General features: G+C 45.8%; 1 protein-coding gene across 3 annotated transcripts in view; it reads right to left on the minus strand.

Annotated features, from left to right (window-relative positions):
* Positions 1 to 17873, minus strand: part of LOC102572691 (BEN domain-containing protein 5) — a 1452508-nt gene extending 1434635 nt beyond the window's left edge. The window contains exon 1 of one of the 3 annotated variants that reach the window (XR_009462307.1): positions 17705 to 17793. Coding sequence is in view for 2 of the 3 variants with exons in the window: in XM_059727817.1 (XP_059583800.1) it covers positions 17705 to 17747 (43 nt within the window). In the remaining variant the exon portion in view is untranslated. Of the gene's footprint in view, positions 1 to 17704 lie in introns of all 3 variants that reach the window. The other 2 variants (XM_059727817.1, XM_059727816.1) reach the window with 2 other exon arrangements.
* Between the last annotated feature and the right edge of the window lie 3796 nt (positions 17874 to 21669).

A 21669-nucleotide genomic window follows, 5' to 3' on the forward strand; every position in this document is an offset into this window, starting at 1 on the left:
GATGGCATGCATAAATCCTACACTGGCAGAGAAGGGGTTAGCAGAAGCCAAAGAGCTCAATTAGTCCCCATGGCTGTAGGAAGATGCAAGTAATTATGTCAGCAGGCACCCCTGCAAAGGACTTTGTTCTTTTAAATGGAAAGAGGCCTGTGTGTAAAAGAGACTCATTTGAGAGAACTGGCTGTGCTAGGCAAAAGCTAGTGTCTGACATGGGCACTGAGTAACATGGGCAAGGCTAAAGGTATTATCCCCGGGGGGGTCATTGTTCTGCATGAAGAATGAGGAGCCAGATCACATGTCCAGGGCTAGAAATTTAAGCTACGGTGGGCAGAAGATGTTTTACTTCAGGTTTATTTTTTTGGCATATTCTTGCTTTACTAAATAAGGAGAAATACTGAGTTTTGAAACTCTGAAAGATGAGAGCAGTTGAAAAGCACCTTGATGTGGTATTGCTAAAGAGTGCTGGTAGGACCGAGTCGTGAAAGGCAACACAATAAGGTGGTGCCAAGTAAGCGCAAAAAACCTATGCCCAACCCTGGGGTAAGGCTGTTGAGTCCCACTGCTAATGTCCTGATAATTCTCATGATTCCTACTCTTTCAAAAGTGTCTGATTATGAGATTTAATTCATCAAAAAAGGTTATAAATCAAGAATACATTCCAAGAGTACACACCACAGAACAGGTGTCTCTTCATGATAAGAGGTTTGCATTTGTCATCATTGAGGAGTATTGATGAGATGCATGTCTCAAACATTCAGGGATACTAATCAGCAAATCTTTATTTATATTTTACGTGAAGGAAGGATTATTTTTAATAGTGTTTTTCATATTAGACGAATATCAACAAAATGCTAACTAAGGATGGTATCAGCTACACAAAACACTGGTTTCAATAAGCCCATTGTTTTGATACAAAGTTAGTTTAAATTTTACTAAAAAATGCATGTTTTTATATCTGAAACAAGCAGTTACTCCAGATCTAAACTGATGACACAACAGTAGATTTAGCCCACTTACTGCAATGAGTTCTGTTTAAATTATACAATCTGTCTGCCTGTGCAGATAATCAGGACAGCTGCATAAGTGAAAGAATAATACCTTTTATTACAACTTCTTAAAATACAAATCAGCATATGAACAGTGCAGAGCCTGACTGGCTGAAAGCAGTCTGGCTATCTTTCATATAGGATCACAGGAAAGTAGGGCTGGAAGGGATCTCACAAGGTCACCCAGTCTAGCCCCCACTCAAAGCAGGATCATCCCTGACTAGCCAAGTGTCTGTACAATTTGCTTTTAAAAAATTCCTAGGGATGAAAAGTCCACAAATTTTTTTAGGAAACCTGTTCCAATGCTTGACCACCCTCATACTCAAAGCTCCTCTTAATCTCCAATCTAAATTTCCTCTGCTGCAGCTTGAAGCCATTGCTCTTAGTCCTGTCCCCTATGGCAACAGAAAACAGCCTATCTCCATCCTCTCTATAATCACCCTTCAAGTATTTGAAGACTGTTATCAAATCCTCTCTCAGTCTTCTCTTCTTCAAACTAAATAACATTAGTTCTTTCAACCTTTCCTTATAAGTTATGCTTCCCAGGCCTCTAATAATTTTTTCTGCTCTCCACTGAACTCTTTCCAATCTATCCACATCTTTCTTGAAGCATGGGGATCAAAATTGGACACAGTACTCCAGGTGAGGCCTCACCAGTGCTGAATATAATGGAAGAATCACTTCTCTTGATTTACAAGAGACATTTCTGTTAATACAACCGAGAATGCTATTTGCTTTTTCTGGAAAAAGAGCATGCTTTTGGCTCATATTCATCTCACAAACTACCGCAGGGGTATCAAAGATAGGGCTCCATTGGCTGAAATCAGGGCCTTATCTACTGGCTGCCAGTGCTGTCCATAGGTCTTGAATTGTACCCACACACCACTGTAGCATGTGCTAGACTGGCCCTGCACTCTGCACAGAGAGCATAGGGCTGGGCTGGTGCACACTGCAGGTGGCTCTTGGGGTTCTGGGTGTATCTTGTGCTCCGGGCTGATCCCAGGCGCATGCTGCCAGCTATGCTCCAGATCAGTCCAGGGCACACGCTGTGCTCCGGGGCCAAGCTGGAACGCAGGTTGCCAGCTGCACTCAGGGCTGGTCCAGGGCACATGCTGCCAACTGCGTTTAGGGTCAGTCAGGGGTGCACAATGCCCACAGCACCATGTGGAACTGGCCTCACACACTGGATCCAGCACACAAGGCCAGCCTGTGGGCCCGATCCAGCAAAAGAACTAGCCCAGCACCACTCATCCTGCCCAGAATACCTGATGAGTTTGACACCCCCGGTATACTAAGAATCCCGATTCTTCTCTGCAGTACTGCACCCTAGCCAGTCGTTCCCCAATCTATATTTGTACATGCAATTATTCAGACTTGTCAGACTTTGCACTTGTCCTAGCAGAATTTCATCTTAATGATTGTGCATCAATTTTCCAATCTATCCACGTAATTCTGGATCCCAGCCCTACTGTCCAGAGTGTCCGCAATTCCACCCAACTTGGTGTCATCCACAAATTTACTAAGCGTGCACTCAATCCCATTATCATAATCATAAATCGAGATGTTGAACAATACCAGACCCCTAGGGAGCCCCACTTGATGCCACCTTCCAATTAGACATTGAGCCAAACTACTCATTGAGCATGATGATCCAACCAGTTAGGTATCCACTTTACAGTACTTTCATCTACTCTGTATTCCCTTAGCTTGTTAATGAGACTGTCCCAAGAGGCAAAAACTTCTGGAGGGAAAAAATTTTGATTTGTGAACTGCTATTTGCTGATGATGCTGCACAGATAGACCACACAGAAAGCAATCTTCAAAGCCTCATCAGTCACTTCACTCACGCCTGCCAAGAATTTGGTCTTACAATCAGCATCATAAAGACCAATGTTACGGGACAGAACATTGATTCACCATCAGTGATCACAATAGGTGAAAATGTATTGAATGTTGTAAGTAAATTTACATACCTCAGCTCCACTGTTATCAACAATCTGTCACTTGAGGCTGAACAGAATACCCGTATTGGCAAAAAAATCAGGTATCATGAGCAGGCTAAGCAAACAAATGTAGAACAACAGCAAACTGACTACTAAGACCAAGGTCAAAGTATACCATGCCTGTGTCAACACTCTTTTGTACGGCAGCAAATCCTGGCTGATATACTCAAGAAAAACACCTACCTAAACAGCTTCTACTTACATTGAATTCACCCTAGCAATTTCCCGGTGGGAAAAAGGTGGCCAAGCTGAAGTCTTGGAACATGCCAACACTGCAAGCATCCATTCCCTTCTCAGGATTGACTTCAATGGCCTAGTCATATGCAGAGAATGAATGATGGCCATATACCCAGGAGCTCTTGAATGGAGAACTCTTTACAAGAAGAATGCTGTGTAGGCGTCCTTATCTCTGTTCCAAATAGGCTTGCAAGAGAGATATGAAGGCAACAAACATCAAGCCAAATGACTTAGAGAAGACTATTGAGGAGCAAAGTGCTTAGAAACAACCCATTAAACATGGAATGAAGGCTTTTGAGGAAAGAAAAGCCCAACTTGCAGAGGAAAGAAGAAACCTCAGGAAGAACCACGCACCATATTCAGGACTGTTAGATACAAGCTTCACATGTGGTAAATGCAGAAGGGACTGTCACTCAAGAATTGGGCTTTACAGCCACTCTTACAGATGTTCAGCAAGCTGATGTCTCACTCAGCACGATTCTGTTGTTTCGCGAAACAGATGCCTACTGCCTGAGAGGCAGTGTCAAAAGCCTTGCTAAAGTCAAGGTACATCACAACCATTGCTCTTCCCCCATCCACAGAGCCTGTCCCTTTATCACAGAAGGGAATCAGGTCAGACATGACTTGCTTTTTGGTGGATCCATGCTGGCTGTTCCTGATCACCTTGTTCTCCTCTAGTTGCTTCAAAACACATTCCTTGACTTGCTCCATGATCTTTCTAGGTATGGAGATCAGACTGGTCTGTAATCCTCTGGATCCCACCTCTTCCCTTTCTGTCAGGGGCCTTAACAGGCATCTGCCCTGTTCCTGGGCTCTTTGGCTTTCTTGGTTCCTGATCTGCAGAATCCCTTTTTATTGCCTTTTATGTCCCTTGCTGCTTGGCCTCTCCAAATTGCCTGATTTTTTTTCTCCCTGCATGCCCATGCAATACTTTTATACTCTTCCCTAGTACTCTGACCAAGTTTACACTTTGTAGGATTGCTTTTTGAGGTTTCAGCTCATTGAACAGATTGCAGTCTAGTCAGGCTGGTCTCCTATTATACTTCCCATTCTTCCATCACATGAGGAAAGCTTGCTCTTGTGCTCTGAATACAGCCTCCTTAAAGTACAGCCAGCTCTCCTGGACTCCTTTTCCCCTCAGACTTGCCTTCCAGGGGATTCTGCCCACCAGTTCCCTGGGTTTGTTAAAGTCTTTTTCTGCTGTCGAGTGTCTCATCTGCTGCCCTCCTCTCCTCCCCTTAGATTTCATGGACATTAGGGCTGAAAGGGACCTCGAAGATCATCAAGTCCAGCCCCCTGCCCCACAGGCAGGAAGTCAGCTAGGGTCAAAGGATTCCAGCAAGATACGTTTCTTGAATTAATCCAGAGTAGGTGCCTGCACCACTTCTGGAGGGAATCTATTCCAGGTCTTGGGGGCTCGGACAGGAAAGAAATTTTTCCTTATGTCCAGCCTAAAACAGTCTTGGAGGAGTTTATGACTCTTAGTCCCTGTTATCCTTTGGGGCGCTCTGGTGAACAGATGTTCCCCCAGATCCTGATGGACACCCCTTATGCACTTATAGGCAGCCACCAGGTCCCCTCTGAGCCTGCACTTTTCCAGGCTGAAGAGTCCCATGGCTCTCAGCCTCTTCATAAGGCCTATTTCTCTTGCCTTCTGTTCATGTTCATGGCTCTCCTCTGGACTCTCTCAAGTTTCTCCATATCCTTGAATTGTGGAGCCCAGATTCATAGATTCATAGATGTTAGGGTCAGAAGGGACCTCAATAGATCATCGAGTCCGACCCCCTGCATAAGCAGGAAAGAGTGCTGGGTCTAGATGACCCCAGCTAGATACTCATCTAACCTCCTTTTGAAGACCCCCAGGGTAGGGGAGAGCACCACCTCCCTTGGGAGCCCGTTCCAGACCTTGGCCACTCGAACTGTGAAGAAGTTCTTCCTAATGTCCAATCTAAATCTGCTCTCTGCTAGCTTGTGGCCATTGTTTCTTGTAACCCCCGGGGGCGCCTTGGTGAATAAATACTCACCAATTCCCTTCTGTGCCCCCGTGATGAACTTATAGGCAGCCACAAGGTCGCCTCTCAACCTCCTCTTGCAGAGGCTGAAAAGATCCAGTTTCTCTAGTCTCTCCTCGTAGGGCTTGGTCTGCAGGCCCTTAACCATACGAGTGGCCCTTCTCTGGACCCTCTCCAGGTTATCCGCATCCCTGGATATTGGAGATTGGATGCAGTACTCCAGCTGCGGCCTCACCAAGGCTGAGTATAGCGGGAGGATGATATCCTGAGATTTACTTGAGAAGCACTATAGAATGCAAGCCAGAGTTTTGTTTGCTTTACCAGTTGTGACATCGCATTGGTGGCTCAAGTTCATCTTGTGGTCAATCATGACCCCCAAGTTTCTTTCAGCCGTGGTGCTAGTGAGTGTAGCATCACCAAGCCTATAAGCATGCTGTGGGGTTTTTTTCCCCAAGGTGGATTACTTTGCATTTATCAGTATTGAATGTCATCAGGTTTGTATCCGCCCACTTACTAAGCTTATCCAAGTCGGCCTGGATCACTAGCCTGTCCTCAAGTGTGGACTCTATGCCCCAAAATTTAGTGTCATCAGCAAACGTGGCCAGTACACTACTGACACCCATGTCCACATTGTTAATAAAATCCACATCGTTGATAATGCCCACATCGTTGATAAAATCGTGAACTCTATCACTTCATAGTCACTGGGTGTGTCTACATATACAATTACTACACCTGAAACTTCTTTGCAGAAAATTCAGGGGCAATAAACTGCGCCCCGCACACATGTGAAAGTGCGCCCATCAGGAGCAAATGTTCCCAGTGGGAGCAGTTTACTCCAGGGTTGCTCCTGCCCTGCTCTACCTTCCTGCAGAAGCCAGAGGGAGCTCCAGGCTCCCCTGGGTGCCAACCCAGGGTTGGTAGGGGTGTGGGTGCTGGTCCCAAATCTCCATGGGTCAGGGGTGAGCTATCCCAGCAGTCAGAACTACCGCTACTTTGCGTTAGCACGCATGAACGCTTTTTAAATGATGTTAATGTGCATTAGACTAAATCTACTGTGCATTAGCACAGTGTTTGTCAGCTGCGTTAATGAGCAGAATTAGTCTTCTGCACATTAAGCCTCTCATGTAGATGCGCCCAGTAAATCCTGCACACATGTAGATGGTGATGCTTTATTGCACATTAAAGTAGTCTAATGTGCAGTAAAGTATCTCGTATAGACACACCCACTGTCACCCAAAGCTACCTTCCGCTTTCATATACACAAGCAATTCCTCCCTGTCTGCGACAGCAAGTCAAGAAGAGCTTTTGGCCTTGTTACCATCTGTATCAAAAAGTTATTCCCAACAAACTCATAAGAATTCCAATATACCTAGGTCATAAAGTATTCTAATTCCATAACTCCTGTGTGCAATTAAATGATATGCCTGTCAAGTCAGCCTAACAGAAAATGAGCATCATGTCAATCAAATGATTTTGAGCTTTTAAGAGTTATTATAATAACAATGTTCTTATACTTAAATATATAAACTCTTGACTATTATAACACACAATCACTTCATAAAAATACTAAATCTCTTTCATTGTGGCAAGATAACCACAAAGCATTGAGTATATTTAACTGACAATTGGTGCAATGAACTTGGTCTCTGATTCTGTTCCTAGATCTACGACTGATCTGGGGTAGCTCTGAACAAATCAAAGCCAGAATATTCAAAAATGGTCATTAGCACTGTATGGCTCTTGTCTGAACCTGGATGAGGAGTAGTTAGCCAGAATGGAAAACAAACTGTAAAAGTAGATGTCACGAGTAAAAGTCTACAGCCCCTTTACAGATTTAAGCTTACTCAACCTGCTCAGAAGGGTGAGGCTTACTTTATTCCTCACAACCCACGGTGCTTTCACCCTCAGCAATCCTTGCCCCACTAAGTACCAAATACAAGATAAGGCTTTCAGCAGTATTTGGTGAGTCAAGTAAAAAAGATAAAAAGACTGATCATCAGCATAGTGAAAACACCATGTTCCATTCTTCCTGGACTTTCTTAATGCCTGTATACCCACACTTAACCAGACGAACAAAAATGCAGCAAAGTAAAAGTACACAAGAAAGAGCATGACAGTGTCCCAATAAGAGAGCCTTGTGGCAGAAAAAAATTGTCCTCAACTAATCTGGCACCTTTTGGAGACAAAGCTGCTGAACGGCATCTCTGTCTGTCTATTCCTACTAGGTTTCACACCTGAGAATCAACATCACCACCTAATCAGTAGTATTGAAGACAACTAACAAAACTTAAAATATCAGTGTAGATGCTTGATTTTTAGCCATTGTCTGTTGCCAAGAGAAGACCAGTATGTAAGACAGATGATCTAGCAGGTGAGTCAGGAGACCCGAGTTCAATTCCTGCTTAGCCACAGGCTTCCTCTGTGATGTTGGGCAAATGTCTTGATCTATTCAGTTCCCCATGAAAAATTAGAGTTAATGCCTTACCTCACTGCCGAGTTGTGAGGACAAAACTGACTGATGACTGGTTTGGCACTTTCAGTGATGAGGTTGCAGAAATAACTAAATAGGTCATTTGGTGAAGTATTAGTTTTGGCTCCATGCCATTGGTAAGTCAGTCTACAGTGACAGGGGTCAAGGAGATTTAAGAGATTTAAGTACCATAAGTATTTTCATACCACAGCTTTTGTCTATCAGAACCACAAATGCAAGAAATCACACTAAATAATAGGTAACCCAGGGTTGTGTGTAGACAAAACAAGAGGCGTGTGCGCACAACACTTTAAAGCGGGCTAAATGCTTTTGCATCACTTTAATGGTGTCGGTGTTTGCATGCCTCGGTGGCGTATTGCGCATTAATTCCCGCCACTGTAGGAAATTCAGCGGTGTAATGCGCCTTAAATGACTTGGGGCACAGCAAACTAAAACTCCAAAGCGCTCGAAGGAGTTTTAGTTTGCTGTCCCTACAGCCGCGGAGTGAAGTGCCGGGCTCCGTGCAGCTCCGCGTCTCCACAGGAAGCCCTGCAGGCAGCCTGGCAGCAGCCCGGGAAAGCAGCTCCACCCAAGAAAAGCGGCAAGCCTGATCTTTTTTTTTTTTTTCTTTCTCCCCTGGAGCCTGTCTGCCTGCCTGAGCTGCAAGGGGGTCCAGTACTTCCCTCCACAGCTGCGGTGCCCCCTGGGACCACCCAAGTCGGGTGCCTGCGGGCTGCTGCCATAGAGGGAAGCACTAGCCCGCCCCCCCGCAGCCCAAGGACTGCTCTGCCCGCTAGCAGCTTGCCCTCCCTCCCCACTGGAGAGGCAGATAAGTCAGAGAGGTGTGTACACGACATGGGGGTTTAATCAGCCCTAAATTGAAGCTGTGTTTTTTAAAACCCACTGCTTCAATTTAGGGCCCCCGCTTTGTCTACATACACAGAGTATTGGCATCAAGTGTTGGATTTCTTAAGCAATGGATACACACTACCTTCCTAGAAAGGCACCTAACGGAGGCACTGATAATCTCTACCAAACATGGACTTTCCCCCACTGCCTGTGACTATTTAGCTAAGACTCTAATAGCCTGGCGGGTGCCAGAAAAAAAGAAGGCTATAGGAGGCACTTCCCCAACGTGCTTTATGGTGAAGGCTGATGAAAGAAATCCCATTTTGCATTTTATCTGCATGTTTTAAGACTGGTTTTACCTTGTCTGTTTGGCTTCTTGAATGCTGCCTTTTAACAATACTTCTGGGTGTTTTTCCTTACAATCTTACTTGATTTTTGTTTGGGGTGTGCCTTTTGTCTGTGATTCAATTAAAGTATGCCTAATTATACTTTATGCTGCATCTGAGGATTTTAATTTCCTCACTTTTGAGTTCAGGGATTTTTCAATTTGCCTCCTCATTTAAAAAATCTTTTCTAATATTTAGGTGCTATTTTTTTAGAATGATCCCCTCCCCAAACACATTAAAATTAATTACAGTATTAATTATACCTCAATTACAGTTACTTTGTAAAGCAAGTCTTATGACTTACTGTGATGATCACACAGGAAAAAAAATTCTCTTCTTGTGTGACTGGCGGTTCTAAGAAGTAATTCTTTAAGCATTTCACAAGTTACTTCTCTAACTGGTGCCCCCTTTTAATATTTGACCAGTTCAGATGTGCACAGCTGAAATTATCCATTATGATTTAATAAATGTTTTTAAAAAGTATATTGCTCCATATCAAATCATTAGACTGTCTTCGTTCATTTTTACTTAGAAGTGACAAGGGATTGCAGAACAAAAACCTAAACAGTGTTTGGAATTTCCTATTTTCTAGGAAACAAACATCAGCAAAACAGCGCTAGAACATATTAGCACTTTGGCGTTAGCACTGCAATAACAGGCATCAAACTACAGAAAAATGCTTCTTACTAACACAAAATAGATTCAGCAGTTACTTACAAGTAAACAAGTGGCTAAGTTGATAACATTTAAAGAATGCGAGATGTAAGTGAAATGTCTTCAGTACTGAGCAAACAAATCAAAATGCCATCAATGTAAAACTGTAGAGAGGAAGAATGTTCTGCAATGTACAGCTCAACTCTAAAAAAGCTTTCTCGTGACTGTAAGTAAAGATAGCAACCATGGTAAGTGTCTTAGATTTAAAAGTTGCTTTAACAAGAAAATGGTGTTATTCATTATTCCAAATAAAAATATATTTACTATCTGCAGAATTGGTTTTATTTGGAACAGAGTTTGCAGAATAAACCCTGCAGTTCTGGTCTGTGATGTGGGACAGGAACTAATAGCTCATGGAGGATTGAATTTAGCAAAGGTGAAACTCAAGGAGAACTTAAGATCTGACAGTGCCACAGTAGCAATTCAGACTACTGGGAAAACATTTTTATTCTCACTACAGGTTTCCCTCGATTTATGCGGGTTCTTTATATGCGAATTCGCTCTTACGCGATGGGCATATTTAGACCCATAATTTGTTATATGCAAGGTAAATTCGCCCTTATGCGATCAGCGTAGATGCCCTCCTGCCCAGGCAAATAAGTCTGTGGGGGGAGGGGAAAGGACAGTGGCCCCAGTCACCCCAGTTCCAGCTGCAGTGGCCCCAGGAGCACTGGCACTAGCAACCTGCGGCCTCTGGGCTGCACTGTGCTCCGCCTGTCTCCCCGCACCTCGCCCCACCCCAGCTCCTGGGCTGTGCCGTGCCGTGGCGCAGGCAGCTGGTGTCAGCTGCTCCCGGGGCCGCTCCAGCACAGGCTGGCATGAGTGCAGACAAGCGGAGCCCCAGGAGGTGTGGGGCACAGCACTCACCCCAGCCCCGGCTGTAGCGGCCCCAGAAGCAGCCAGTACCAGCTGCCTGCACCAGGGCACGGTGTCGCCCAGGAGTAGAGGTGAGTGGGGACAGGCAGAGCAAGGTGCAGCCCAGCGGCTGCTCCCAGGACCACTGCAACCGGGGCTGGGGTGAGTCCTTCCCTAGTCCCAGTCTCACTCCCTCACTGCCATGGGAACCTATCCCTATTTGTTACAGTGTAAAGTGGGTTCGCTATGTGCAAATTCGATTTATGTACCATTCTCCAGGAATGCACATACAGCATAAATCGAGGGAAACCTGTAATGTCTAAGAAACCCACTGCAAAATGAGAAACTTTGGAGGAAAAGCTAGTGAATAAAACAGAATGCATCAACATATCTACATGGTGTATTTAATAAATGTTTAAAACCACAACTTTATCCTTCAAATCCCTCTTTATGACTTAACTCTACTACAGTGACCAACTTGTTTTAGGAAGTTTTATCTGAGTTTAGACAGGGATAGATGATATTTGTTTGCTTTATGCTAAAATTTACAACATTTTAAAACACTTTTATATACAATATAAATGTAGTGGAATATCCTTCTCCCCTCTTGCTTTTCTTCAATAGGGCCAGGTCATGCCAATATTTATGTATATAGGTGAGCTTATGAAAATAAGTCATCTAATTGAACTCAGTCCCTTTGTTTGGAGGATCAAGATCTGCTGTGTAAGAATACCATTTTTTTTTGTCCATGTTTTAGACCACAGTAGATGACCAACAATTTTGGCAGGTATGCCACAAATTAACCGTATGCCCTCCTTAAGTGTCACTCAGATCCCCACCCCCTGACTGATCTGTCGCTCGACTTTCTGCTTCCTTCTATATCTGCCACTGGGCTCTCTATCCCCTCCCAAGTCTGCTGCACGCCACAGAGGCTGCCCATGACACTTCTTGCACCCATGCCACAGGTTGGCCATCAATGATATGTCCCATAGAACTTGAATCCTCATGAGTGGATTGAATTAGTTATTAGATTGGCTGCTTTTTATAAAAAGTTTAGGAAAGGCTTTTCTGCCATTAGACATACAGATGCCAACATTTAAAAAAATACTTTTAGAAACCTGTTTTACAAATTTCAGTATGAAACCTATTACATTCTCAACATCTCGATTTACTTTTTACAAATTCAGAAAGCTGTTCTTGTAAGTGATAATAATTAGTAGCCTTTTGAACTTCACAAAAGGAAAATAAGTTGGGTGGTTTGAGGTGGGTAGCCTTCAAAGACTTTATTTGGCAAGAAAGAAGTTAGAAATAGGACTGAACAAATTATAAGTAGAGGTGCATCAATATATCGGTTGCCTATCCGATTGGCGCCGATAAAAATGAAATTTACATTATCGGCCATCAGCTTTTTTTTGGCCTTGTAGCTGCTGCTGTACTGTTCTCCAGTAATTATGCCTTCTAGCCAGGGCTCCTGGATGTCTGGGTTCCCTCTCGCCCACAGGGCTGGGGCCCCCGGACACCTGGGTTCCCTCCTGCAAGCCAGGGTGACCCTGGATACATCCCCATCCCCTCACTGACAGGCCAGGCTGGGCTGAAGCAGAGCAGCTTCTGCAGTGTCCCGAGCGCTGGCACAGCACAGGCTGCAGGCTGAGACCAAGGCAGGAACTGTAAAAGGCAACAAACGCCATAGATATGACTGGAGCAGGGAGGGACGGATGGGGTTGAGCTACTGGTCCAGCCCAGCCTGGCCAGGCCCAGCCCAGCGTCACTCAACCTGCAGTTAATATTGATTATCAGTATAAGCCAATATGACTGGTTAATACTTGGTTATTGGTATCAGCCAAGAAAATCTTTGCCGGTGTACCCCAAATTAGAAACAGTTAAGTCACAGTAACAGGAATTTCCAGTAAAATTTTGTCTTTCTTTTTATAAAAATAAAATCTTTTGGCTGCCTAAAACCTTCACTAGGATATCTGTGAATAACTTTAAATTGCAAATTGTGTAACAGTGATCTGAGAAAAGCTATCGGCACTACAATATTTTAGTGGCTCCTTTCTTTCAGAGGAGATTATTCCTAGTTGAAAAAGTTGGAAATTAGTTGAAGATCAGTCTGATGGTAACATAGTTCCTGAAGAAAAATAATCACATTCTCCGGTCTATGGTAACTGGTTTATGTGGTTTCAATTAATTCTTCCACTTCTGCAAACTTTGTAAAGCAAAATTTCCAGACAAATGCTGCCATCAGATGATTCTTAATAAAGTCCTTAAAATGTACTTAAAGCCATACCTTATATACCCTGGTCTCTTATTTGTACAACCTCAACCATAAGACCCTCTCCTTTCTAACATACCGTAATTATAATTATAATGCTATCTTATTGTTCAGTTCTGGCTGTACATGATGTATAAGACACAAAACATTTTACATTTATACCTAGAACTGGATCACAGAGTATTTTATTAACACAAATGCAGGTCTTTATCAAATTTCTAAAGGCTCTAAAATCTCTAAATTATCCTCAAAGACTGCATACTCCTAACTGCTAAAATTCAGCCATTGTTTCCTGGCCAAGCGTACTGCACCACTGCACATCAATGTAGGCTAAGAAATAAATAAAAATAATACTACCTGTGCAGGCAGAGATTAAGAAAGGACAATATAATATGACGCATTGACATTTTCCTAGAGTACCAGAAATATTGTGGTGTTAAACAATATGTTTAGATAACTGCCATTTAAATTGCATTGTTTCTGTAGATCATTCATTTCTGAATACAATAAATTTCAAGTGATAAAAATACACGAACAAGACATTTTCAGTTTTCAAATGGAGTCTGTTCTTAAGGAAAATCAAATTGGCATCAACCAATCACAAAATTAGCCTATGACTTAGGTGTTCACTTATTGTTTAATATTTAAATTTAACCAGTCAGAAGACAGAATATATTTCTGAAAGCAGAATGTGCATTTACTAAGCATACTGTGATAAATATTTTTAAGTGATCAAAAAGTAGCTTTTAATACAGTTAAAACAAGCAGCTGCCACTACTGTATTAACAGCAATTAGAAAACACTGCAGAACCCACATTATTTATCACTCATACCCTCTCCATGCAGATCTCAGGGGGAACAACCTGGGCCCATAAGCACCTTAGGAACCTTAATTACCACCAACGCCCTGTATAAAATTTTCACATTCAGCCTAATGTTGTTCTTATTGAAGTCAAGGATCTAGAGCAAGGCCAACAAATAATGCTTTTCAAAATGTTAACCTTATTTTTATTCGCAGTTGAAAGAAAATGTATGTCTTATGTGGTGTTGTATAATGTTTATTTCAGCATGCAACAAACACAAGAAAACGCATATGTTCTGTGAAGAACCTGGGTTTTTTTAGTTGTTTCGTTTTTGTTTGTTTTCTCCTTTATTTTACTGTGTGTGTTTTCCTCCAGGCCTGGGAGTAAATACCTTCCATTCTTTTAGGAGGATTTCAATGACAGTAATCAATTCAGCAGGCCATAACATTAACAACTACAAAATGGCTAATAAGTACATAACAATGCATATTAGTAATACTCAGATATAACTGTCCCATATAAACCACTATTAAAGGACTCAGAGTATGACTTGTACCCTTTGATCGTGCTTGTCGCTCTTTCTCAGGCCTTTGGAAGCAGCTGAAAGTCTTCAGAGGGAAATACAACTTCCTGGAAAAAAGAAGGCAACCTGGAGAGAATGGGATAACTAGTGAAACTGCAGGTGGATCCCATTTTTGCCAATTTCTTTCTTTCTTTTTTTTTATCTTCTGTTATCAGAAAGAGAAGATGATTACACTACAGGAGAAGGTGCCAGCAGAAGGAATCCTTTGGTCAAAACCTGTCCTACCTATGGGTGCAGTGGTCACATGCACACACTGCTAACTGTTTTATAGAGATGTTAATAAGTTCATCTCTGTTTTATAGAATTGGACAGATCACTGAACATTTTTCCAGAATGAGATCCAAATTAAGTCAGGTATCCTGTTATATCCCATGTACAATGAAAGAGTATCAAACATCAAGATAAGCCACACAAAACAGCAAGGAATCAAACTTAGCAGCCTAAAAAGGAAACTATTCCTAATCACTTTCCTTTTCTTATAGACCTCATATGTGAAGATTAATTAAGTTGCCCCTAATTTGGGGTCCCCATCTTGAAACCTACATGCTTCTTGCTGGGAACCCAAATATGGAAGCATACAAAATGAGTGGGTACTTTTGAAAGATTTGCTCTATGTGCCTCTTGGGGGAAGCTGACTAGGCGTCAGTACAGGAAGCTCAGAAGCAATTGCAATGGGAAATGGGTTAGTCCTAGGAAAACTGAATATATACTTTGCAAATAAAAAGTAAAAGCCTTAATGGCAAGTAAGAGGTGGGTAAGAGGCCAAATGGCAGTACAATTGTATAACTACACAGATATTGCTGCAAAGTTTGAAATAAAGGAAGTGGCAAAAGGGAAAGATTAAAAGAAAGGAGTAAGTACTTAAAAAAAAAAAAAAGGAGTAGGAGAAAATTAACACAGGAGAAGAAAATGAAACCAGCAAAAAAAGGAAAAAGGAAAGTAATAAGGAAGAAAAAATAAGAGAGGGAGAGAGAAATTAAAAAGGAAGGAAAAAATTATTTTGGGAAGGATGGTCAACAAAAAAAGATTTGTCACGGGGTAAATTTTTCGCTGCTATTTCAGCTTCTGGATTATATGAAGGGAAAAACAGGTGTGTTAATATGATAGCAAGGAAACAGAAGATTAGCAGGACTGTTTGTTTGTTTGTTTGGGACCAGTGGTATAAGAAAAGGCAAAGATCAGACATGATATTTTTACAGGTAAAAACAATAGAAAATTGCAAGTCATAACTTATTTCTATGTCACAAAGTATAGTTCTGTTCTGAAAAGTAACTTGAAAAATGGCATTATATATTTCAATGTTTGTTGTTTCTCAATACCATATCAAATGTGCTTGGTTTTAACAAAGGAGCAACATATATTTAGGACTTCTTTGGTCTCTTACTGGACCAACTAAGTTGTTGGGATAGAGGTTAGACAAGTTTTTGGGAACAAGATGTCCTTGATAATGCAAAGAATGAAGACACCGTTCTCTCTCAGAGCTCTGTTGGCTCTGCAAAAATATAAAGCAGTAAAATCATATTTTTGCTACAAAACTCTGCAAGTGTTTGGAAGCAAAACATTTGCAGTTCAGTGTCATTTTTACACAGCCATTTTTCAGGGTACGCTTTCATCAAGCTTAGGAACACAGGAATTGCTGTTCCAGATCATACAGGATGCCCATTTAATTTAGTATCCTGCCTCTGACAGTCACCAATATTAGGTAGTTCAAATGAAACACGCCCTCCTATATCAAGTCAGTCTCAACCTGCTCTCTAATAGAGATGGGCTGAAAAGTTAGGCTTACTATCCCTTCCAAAGATGTTGTTAGCAGTAGTAAAGAGAACTCTGTATATTGGTACTTTTTAAGTTGTTCACGGACTGAGGTGGCAGAATAGGAAGATGGTATGAAATTATTTAGGGTAGTCAGAATTATAGAAGACTGAAGGAATTCCAAGAGATCCTGAAAGATAATAGATGGTGAAAGGATCAATATTAACAAATCATAAATTAACTTTAACCACTCAGAGAGAAGACCAGGGTGTCACTGAAGACAGGTGAGTGAAATCCTCTGTTCAATGTACAATCCTGTTTTCAAAAAGCAAACACCATCTTCTGATGTATAAAGTATGGGATAGGAGCTGACACTGACTGCAGTATAATATATAATACAATTCAATGCTTCCTTCTCTTTCAAATAATATTTTCAACCCTGGTCACATGATCTCAACAACAAAAAAATAGCAGAAATAAAAAGGCTGAGAGATCTGCAAGAAAAAAAAAAAAAGATTTCTGTATGAGTAGCGAATGAAGAAATTGGGACAACTTTCGTTTTAAAGAGATGAATATGGGCGAACAGGAGAGAGATGAGGAATTGGGAATAGTAAAACCTCTCATCATATAAAAACGGTAACCCTGAAAGGAACAGTAAAAGTTAGGAACAGTAAAAAAAAAAAGTAAAAATTAGGAACGGTAAAAAGAAGGGAAATCGATGTGCGCTCTCATAATATAAAAACGGTAACCCTGAAAGGCAAACCTTTAAAAAGACTTATTTCCTCCGAGACATGGCATTCATCTGGGGAACTGCCCGCTGCAGGATATCAACAAGGTGAAAACTGTAGTAACTTTCCTGATCTACTTAATACGTTTAAATCAACAGAAGATTTGCATTTGTATGGTATAAGACAGGGAGCATTTAATTGAGTTAAATGGGCATTTTTTTTTTAAACACGGAGCAACACCCTCCTATGTCAGGACATAAACCTTTCACCCCAGGCAGGTTTTAGTGGGTTTGAGAGCGGGATTTCTCCCTCAAGCAATTGAGGCTGGTTCTTGTCGGACGCGGGCTGTGGACGCTGAGCGGTCTGCGTGGCGAGGGCTGTTTCTTTGCTCTTAAGGACCTTGGGAAAGACTTTACTTCCCTCATCCTTAAAATGGGGAGAACAGGAGCTCGGCAGCAAGGAGGTGGCGGGCTGCAAGTCTTGCTCGGACGCGTGCGACAAACAAGACGCTGCCCTAGCGCCACGTCAGCCCCCAAGCGTGACCCTGCCTTGCCCAGGGAAACCTTTGGCGGATGTGTCGCGTCCCCTAGGGTCCACAAATCCCAGCACTTTTAGGTCCCCGCAAAACGCGGCTGCTGCTGAGGGGAGCGGGCACGGCGGGCTGGGCTGGGCTGGACGTGCGGGTGTGAGGGGGGTTGTGACGGGAGGGGGGGGACAAACACGACTCAATATCCAAAGTGATGGCCCCCCCCCATTTCATCCTCCGTGGGGATACTTCCCGGAGTGCGGCCGCAGTGCCCGGGGGGGGCCGTGTCTCGCACTTGGGCCTCCCCCACCCCAGCGACGGGACCCGCAGCTCCCGCGCGGCCGGCTGCCCCCCGGGCCGGGGGGGGCAAGGGGCTGTCCTGGCCCCGCCCCGCCCCGCCCCGCCCGCGGCGCGGCCCCCCTCCCCGCCCCAGCCACCGCCACCGCCACCGCCCGCGGCACTGACCCGACTCCGCCGCGCGGCTCCGCTCCGCCATGTTTGTTGTCATCCCCCCGCGCCCGCCAGACGCTGCCGGGGGGTCGCCATGGCAACGCGCGTCACTGCCCGGGACTCCCCCCGCCCCCCCACTCCCCCCCCCGCGCGGGGCGGGACCGGCCTGGGGACTCTGTGTGTGTGTGTGTGTGTGTGTGTGTGTGTGTGTGTGTGTGTGTGTGTGTTGGGGAGGGGGTTGTGTGTATGTGTGTGTATGCATTGGGTGGGGGGGTTGGGTGTGTGTATGTGTATTGAAGGACGGGCTTGTGTGTGTATGTCTGTGTTGGGGAGGGGTGTGTGTGTGGGGGGGCGGGAGGGGGTGGGTGTAGATGTGTATGTGTGTGTTGGGAGGGTTGGGTGTGTGTATGTGTATTGGAGGAGGGGGTTGGTTGGGGTGTGGGTGTGTTAGGGAGGGCGTGGGTGTGGATGTGTGTGTGTGTGTTGGGGAGGGGGTTGAGTTGGGAGGGGTTGGGTTGGTGTGTGTGTGTGTTGGGAGGGTTGGGTGTGTGTGTTAGGGAGGGCATGGGTGTGGATGTGTGTGTGTGTGTTGGGGAGGGGGTTGAGTTGGGAGGGGTTGGGTTGGTGTGTGTGTGTGTTGGGAGGGTTGGGTGTGTGTGTTAGGGAGGGCATGGGTGTGGATGTGTGTGTGTGTGTTGGGGAGGGGGTTGAGTTGGGAGGGGTTGGGTTGGTGTGTGTGTGTGTTGGGAGGGTTGGGTGTGTGTGTTAGGGAGGGCATGGGTGTGGATGTGTGTGTGTGTGTTGGGGAGGGGGTTGAGTTGGGAGGGGTTGGGTTGGTGTGTGTGTGTGTTGGGAGGGTTGGGTGTGTGTCTGTGTATTGGAGGAGGGGGTTGTGTGTGTGTGTGTGTTGGGGAGGGGTTGGGTTGGTGTGTGTGTGTTGGGAGGGTTGGGTGTGTGTCTGTGTATTGGAGGAGGGGGTTGTGTGTGTGTGTCTGTGTTGGGGAGGGGTTGGGTTGGTGTGTGTGTGTTGGGAGGGTTGGGTGTGTGTCTGTGTATTGGAGGAGGGGGTTGTGTGTGTGTGTGTTGGGGAGGGGTTGGGTTGGTGTGTGTGTGTTGGGAGGGTTTGGTGTGTGTCTGTGTATTGGAGGAGGGGGTTGTGTGTGTGTGTCTGTTGGGGAGGGGTTGGGTTGGTGTGTGTGTGTTGGGAGGGTTGGGTGCGTGTCTGTGTATTGGAGGAGGGGGTTGTGTGTGTGTGTCTGTGTTGGGGAGGGGTTGGGTTGGTGTGTGTGTGTTGGGAGGGTTGGGTGTGTGTCTGTGTATTGGAGGAGGGGGTTGTGTGTGTGTGTGTTGGGGAGGGGTTGGGTTGGTGTGTGTGTGTTGGGAGGGTTTGGTGTGTGTCTGTGTATTGGAGGAGGGGGTTGTGTGTGTGTGTCTGTGTTGGGGAGGGGTTGGGTTGGTGTGTGTGTGTTGGGAGGGTTGGGTGTGTGTGTATTGGAGGAGGGGGTTGTGTGTGTGTGTCTGTGTTGGGGAGGGGTTGGGTTGGTGTGTGTGTGTTGAGAGGGTTGGGTGTGTGTCTGTGTATTGGAGGAGGGGGTTGTGTGTGTGTGTCTGTTGGGGAGGGGTTGGATTGGGTTGGTGTGTGTGTGTTGGGAGGGTTGGGTGCGTGTCTGTGTATTGGAGGAGGGGGTTGTGTGTGTGTGTCTGTTGGGGAGGGGTTGGATTGGGTTGGTGTGTGTGTGTTGGGAGGGTTGGGTGTGTGTCTGTGTATTGGAGGAGGGGGTTGTGTGTGTGTGTCTGTTGGGGAGGGGTTGGGTTGGTGTGTGTGTGTTGGGAGGGTTGGGTGTGTGTCTGTGTATTGGAGGAGGGGGTTGTGTGTGTGTGTGTTGGGGAGGGGTTGGGTTGGTGTGTGTGTGTTGGGAGGGTTTGGTGTGTGTCTGTGTATTGGAGGAGGGGGTTGTGTGTGTGTGTCTGTGTTGGGGAGGGGTTGGGTTGGTGTGTGTGTGTTGGGAGGGTTGGGTGTGTGTCTGTGTATTGGAGGAGGGGGTTGTGTGTGTGTCTGTGTTGGGGAGGGGTTGGGTTGGTGTGTGTGTGTTGGGAGGGTTTGGTGTGTGTCTGTGTATTGGAGGAGGGGGTTGTGTGTGTGTGTCTGTTGGGGAGGGGTTGGGTTGGTGTGTGTGTGTTGGGAGGGTTGGGTGTGTGTCTGTGTATTGGAGGAGGGGGTTGTGTGTGTGTGTGTGTGTTGGGGAGGGGTTGGGTTGGTGTGTGTGTGTTGGGAGGGTTTGGTGTGTGTCTGTGTATTGGAGGAGGGGGTTGTGTGTGTGTGTCTGTGTTGGGGAGGGGTTGGGTTGGTGTGTGTGTGTTGGGAGGGTTGGGTGTGTGTCTGTGTATTGGAGGAGGGGGTTGTGTGTGTGTGTCTGTGTTGGGGAGGGGTTGGGTTGGTGTGTGTGTGTTGGGAGGGTTTGGTGTGTGTCTGTGTATTGGAGGAGGGGGTTGTGTGTGTGTGTCTGTTGGGGAGGGGTTGGGTTGGTGTGTGTGTGTTGGGAGGGTTGGGTGTGTGTCTGTGTATTGGAGGAGGGGGTTGTGTGTGTGTGTCTGTGTTGGGGAGGGGTTGGGTTGGTGTGTGTGTGTTGGGAGGGTTGGGTGTGTGTCTGTGTATTGGAGGAGGGGGTTGTGTGTGTGTGTCTGTTGGGGAGGGGTTGGGTTGGTGTGTGTGTGTTGGGAGGGTTTGGTGTGTGTCTGTGTATTGGAGGAGGGGGTTGTGTGTGTGTCTGTGTTGGGGAGGGGTTGGGTTGGTGTGTGTGTGTTGGGAGGGTTGGGTGTGTGTCTGTGTATTGGAGGAGGGGGTTGTGTGTGTGTGTCTGTGTTGGGGAGGGGTTGGGTTGGTGTGTGTGTGTTGGGAGGGTTGGGTGTGTGTCTGTGTATTGGAGGAGGGGGTTGTGTGTGTGTGTCTGTTGGGGAGGGGTTGGGTTGGTGTGTGTGTGTGTTGGGAGGGTTGGGTGTGTGTCTGTGTATTGGAGGAGGGGGTTGTGTGTGTGTGTGTGTTGGGGAGGGGTTGGGTTGGTGTGTGTGTGTTGGGAGGGTTTGGTGTGTGTCTGTGTATTGGAGGAGGGGGTTGTGTGTGTGTGTCTGTGTTGGGGAGGGGTTGGGTTGGTGTGTGTGTGTTGGGAGGGTTGGGTGTGTGTCTGTGTATTGGAGGAGGGGGTTGTGTGTGTGTGTCTGTGTTGGGGAGGGGTTGGGTTGGTGTGTGTGTGTTGGGAGGGTTGGGTGTGTGTCTGTGTATTGGAGGAGGGGGTTGTGTGTGTGTGTCTGTTGGGGAGGGGTTGGGTTGGTGTGTGTGTGTTGGGAGGGTTTGGTGTGTGTCTGTGTATTGGAGGAGGGGGTTGTGTGTGTGTGTCTGTGTTGGGGAGGGGTTGGGTTGGTGTGTGTGTGTTGGGAGGGTTGGGTGTGTGTCTGTGTATTGGAGGAGGGGGTTGTGTGTGTGTGTCTGTGTTGGGGAGGGGTTGGGTTGGTGTGTGTGTGTTGGGAGGGTTGGGTGTGTGTCTGTGTATTGGAGGAGGGGGTTGGTTGGGGGGGTGTTGGGGAGGGGGTTCCTTGTGTGCGTGTTGGAGGACGGGGTTGGGGTGTGGGGGGAGGGCGGGGATTGGGGGTTTTGGGAAGTCTGGGCCCCTGGCCCCTCCTCCAGCCACAGCCCTGCAAGGGGGCAGGGGGGGGGTCATTTTGGACAGGCAGTTGCCCCCCCCCCCCCCAGTGCCCAGGCCTGACCGGCAGCAATGACAGCACAGCAGAGAGCAGCTTGTGGGGGTGTTGGGGGGAAAGGGGTCAGTGTGTGTGTGTTGTGGGAGGGGGTTGTGTTAAGGGTTTGCAGGGTGTGAGGTGTTTGGGGTGGCATGAGAGGGAGGGAGTTTTGGTGTGTGTGTGTGTATTGGGAGAGGAGGAGGGGAGGGGGCTGCAGGTGCACATGCGTGTTGGGGGAACAGGGT

This window comes from Alligator mississippiensis, chromosome 5 (genome assembly GCF_030867095.1).
Source record: "Alligator mississippiensis isolate rAllMis1 chromosome 5, rAllMis1, whole genome shotgun sequence".
NCBI lineage: Eukaryota > Metazoa > Chordata > Crocodylia > Alligatoridae > Alligator > Alligator mississippiensis.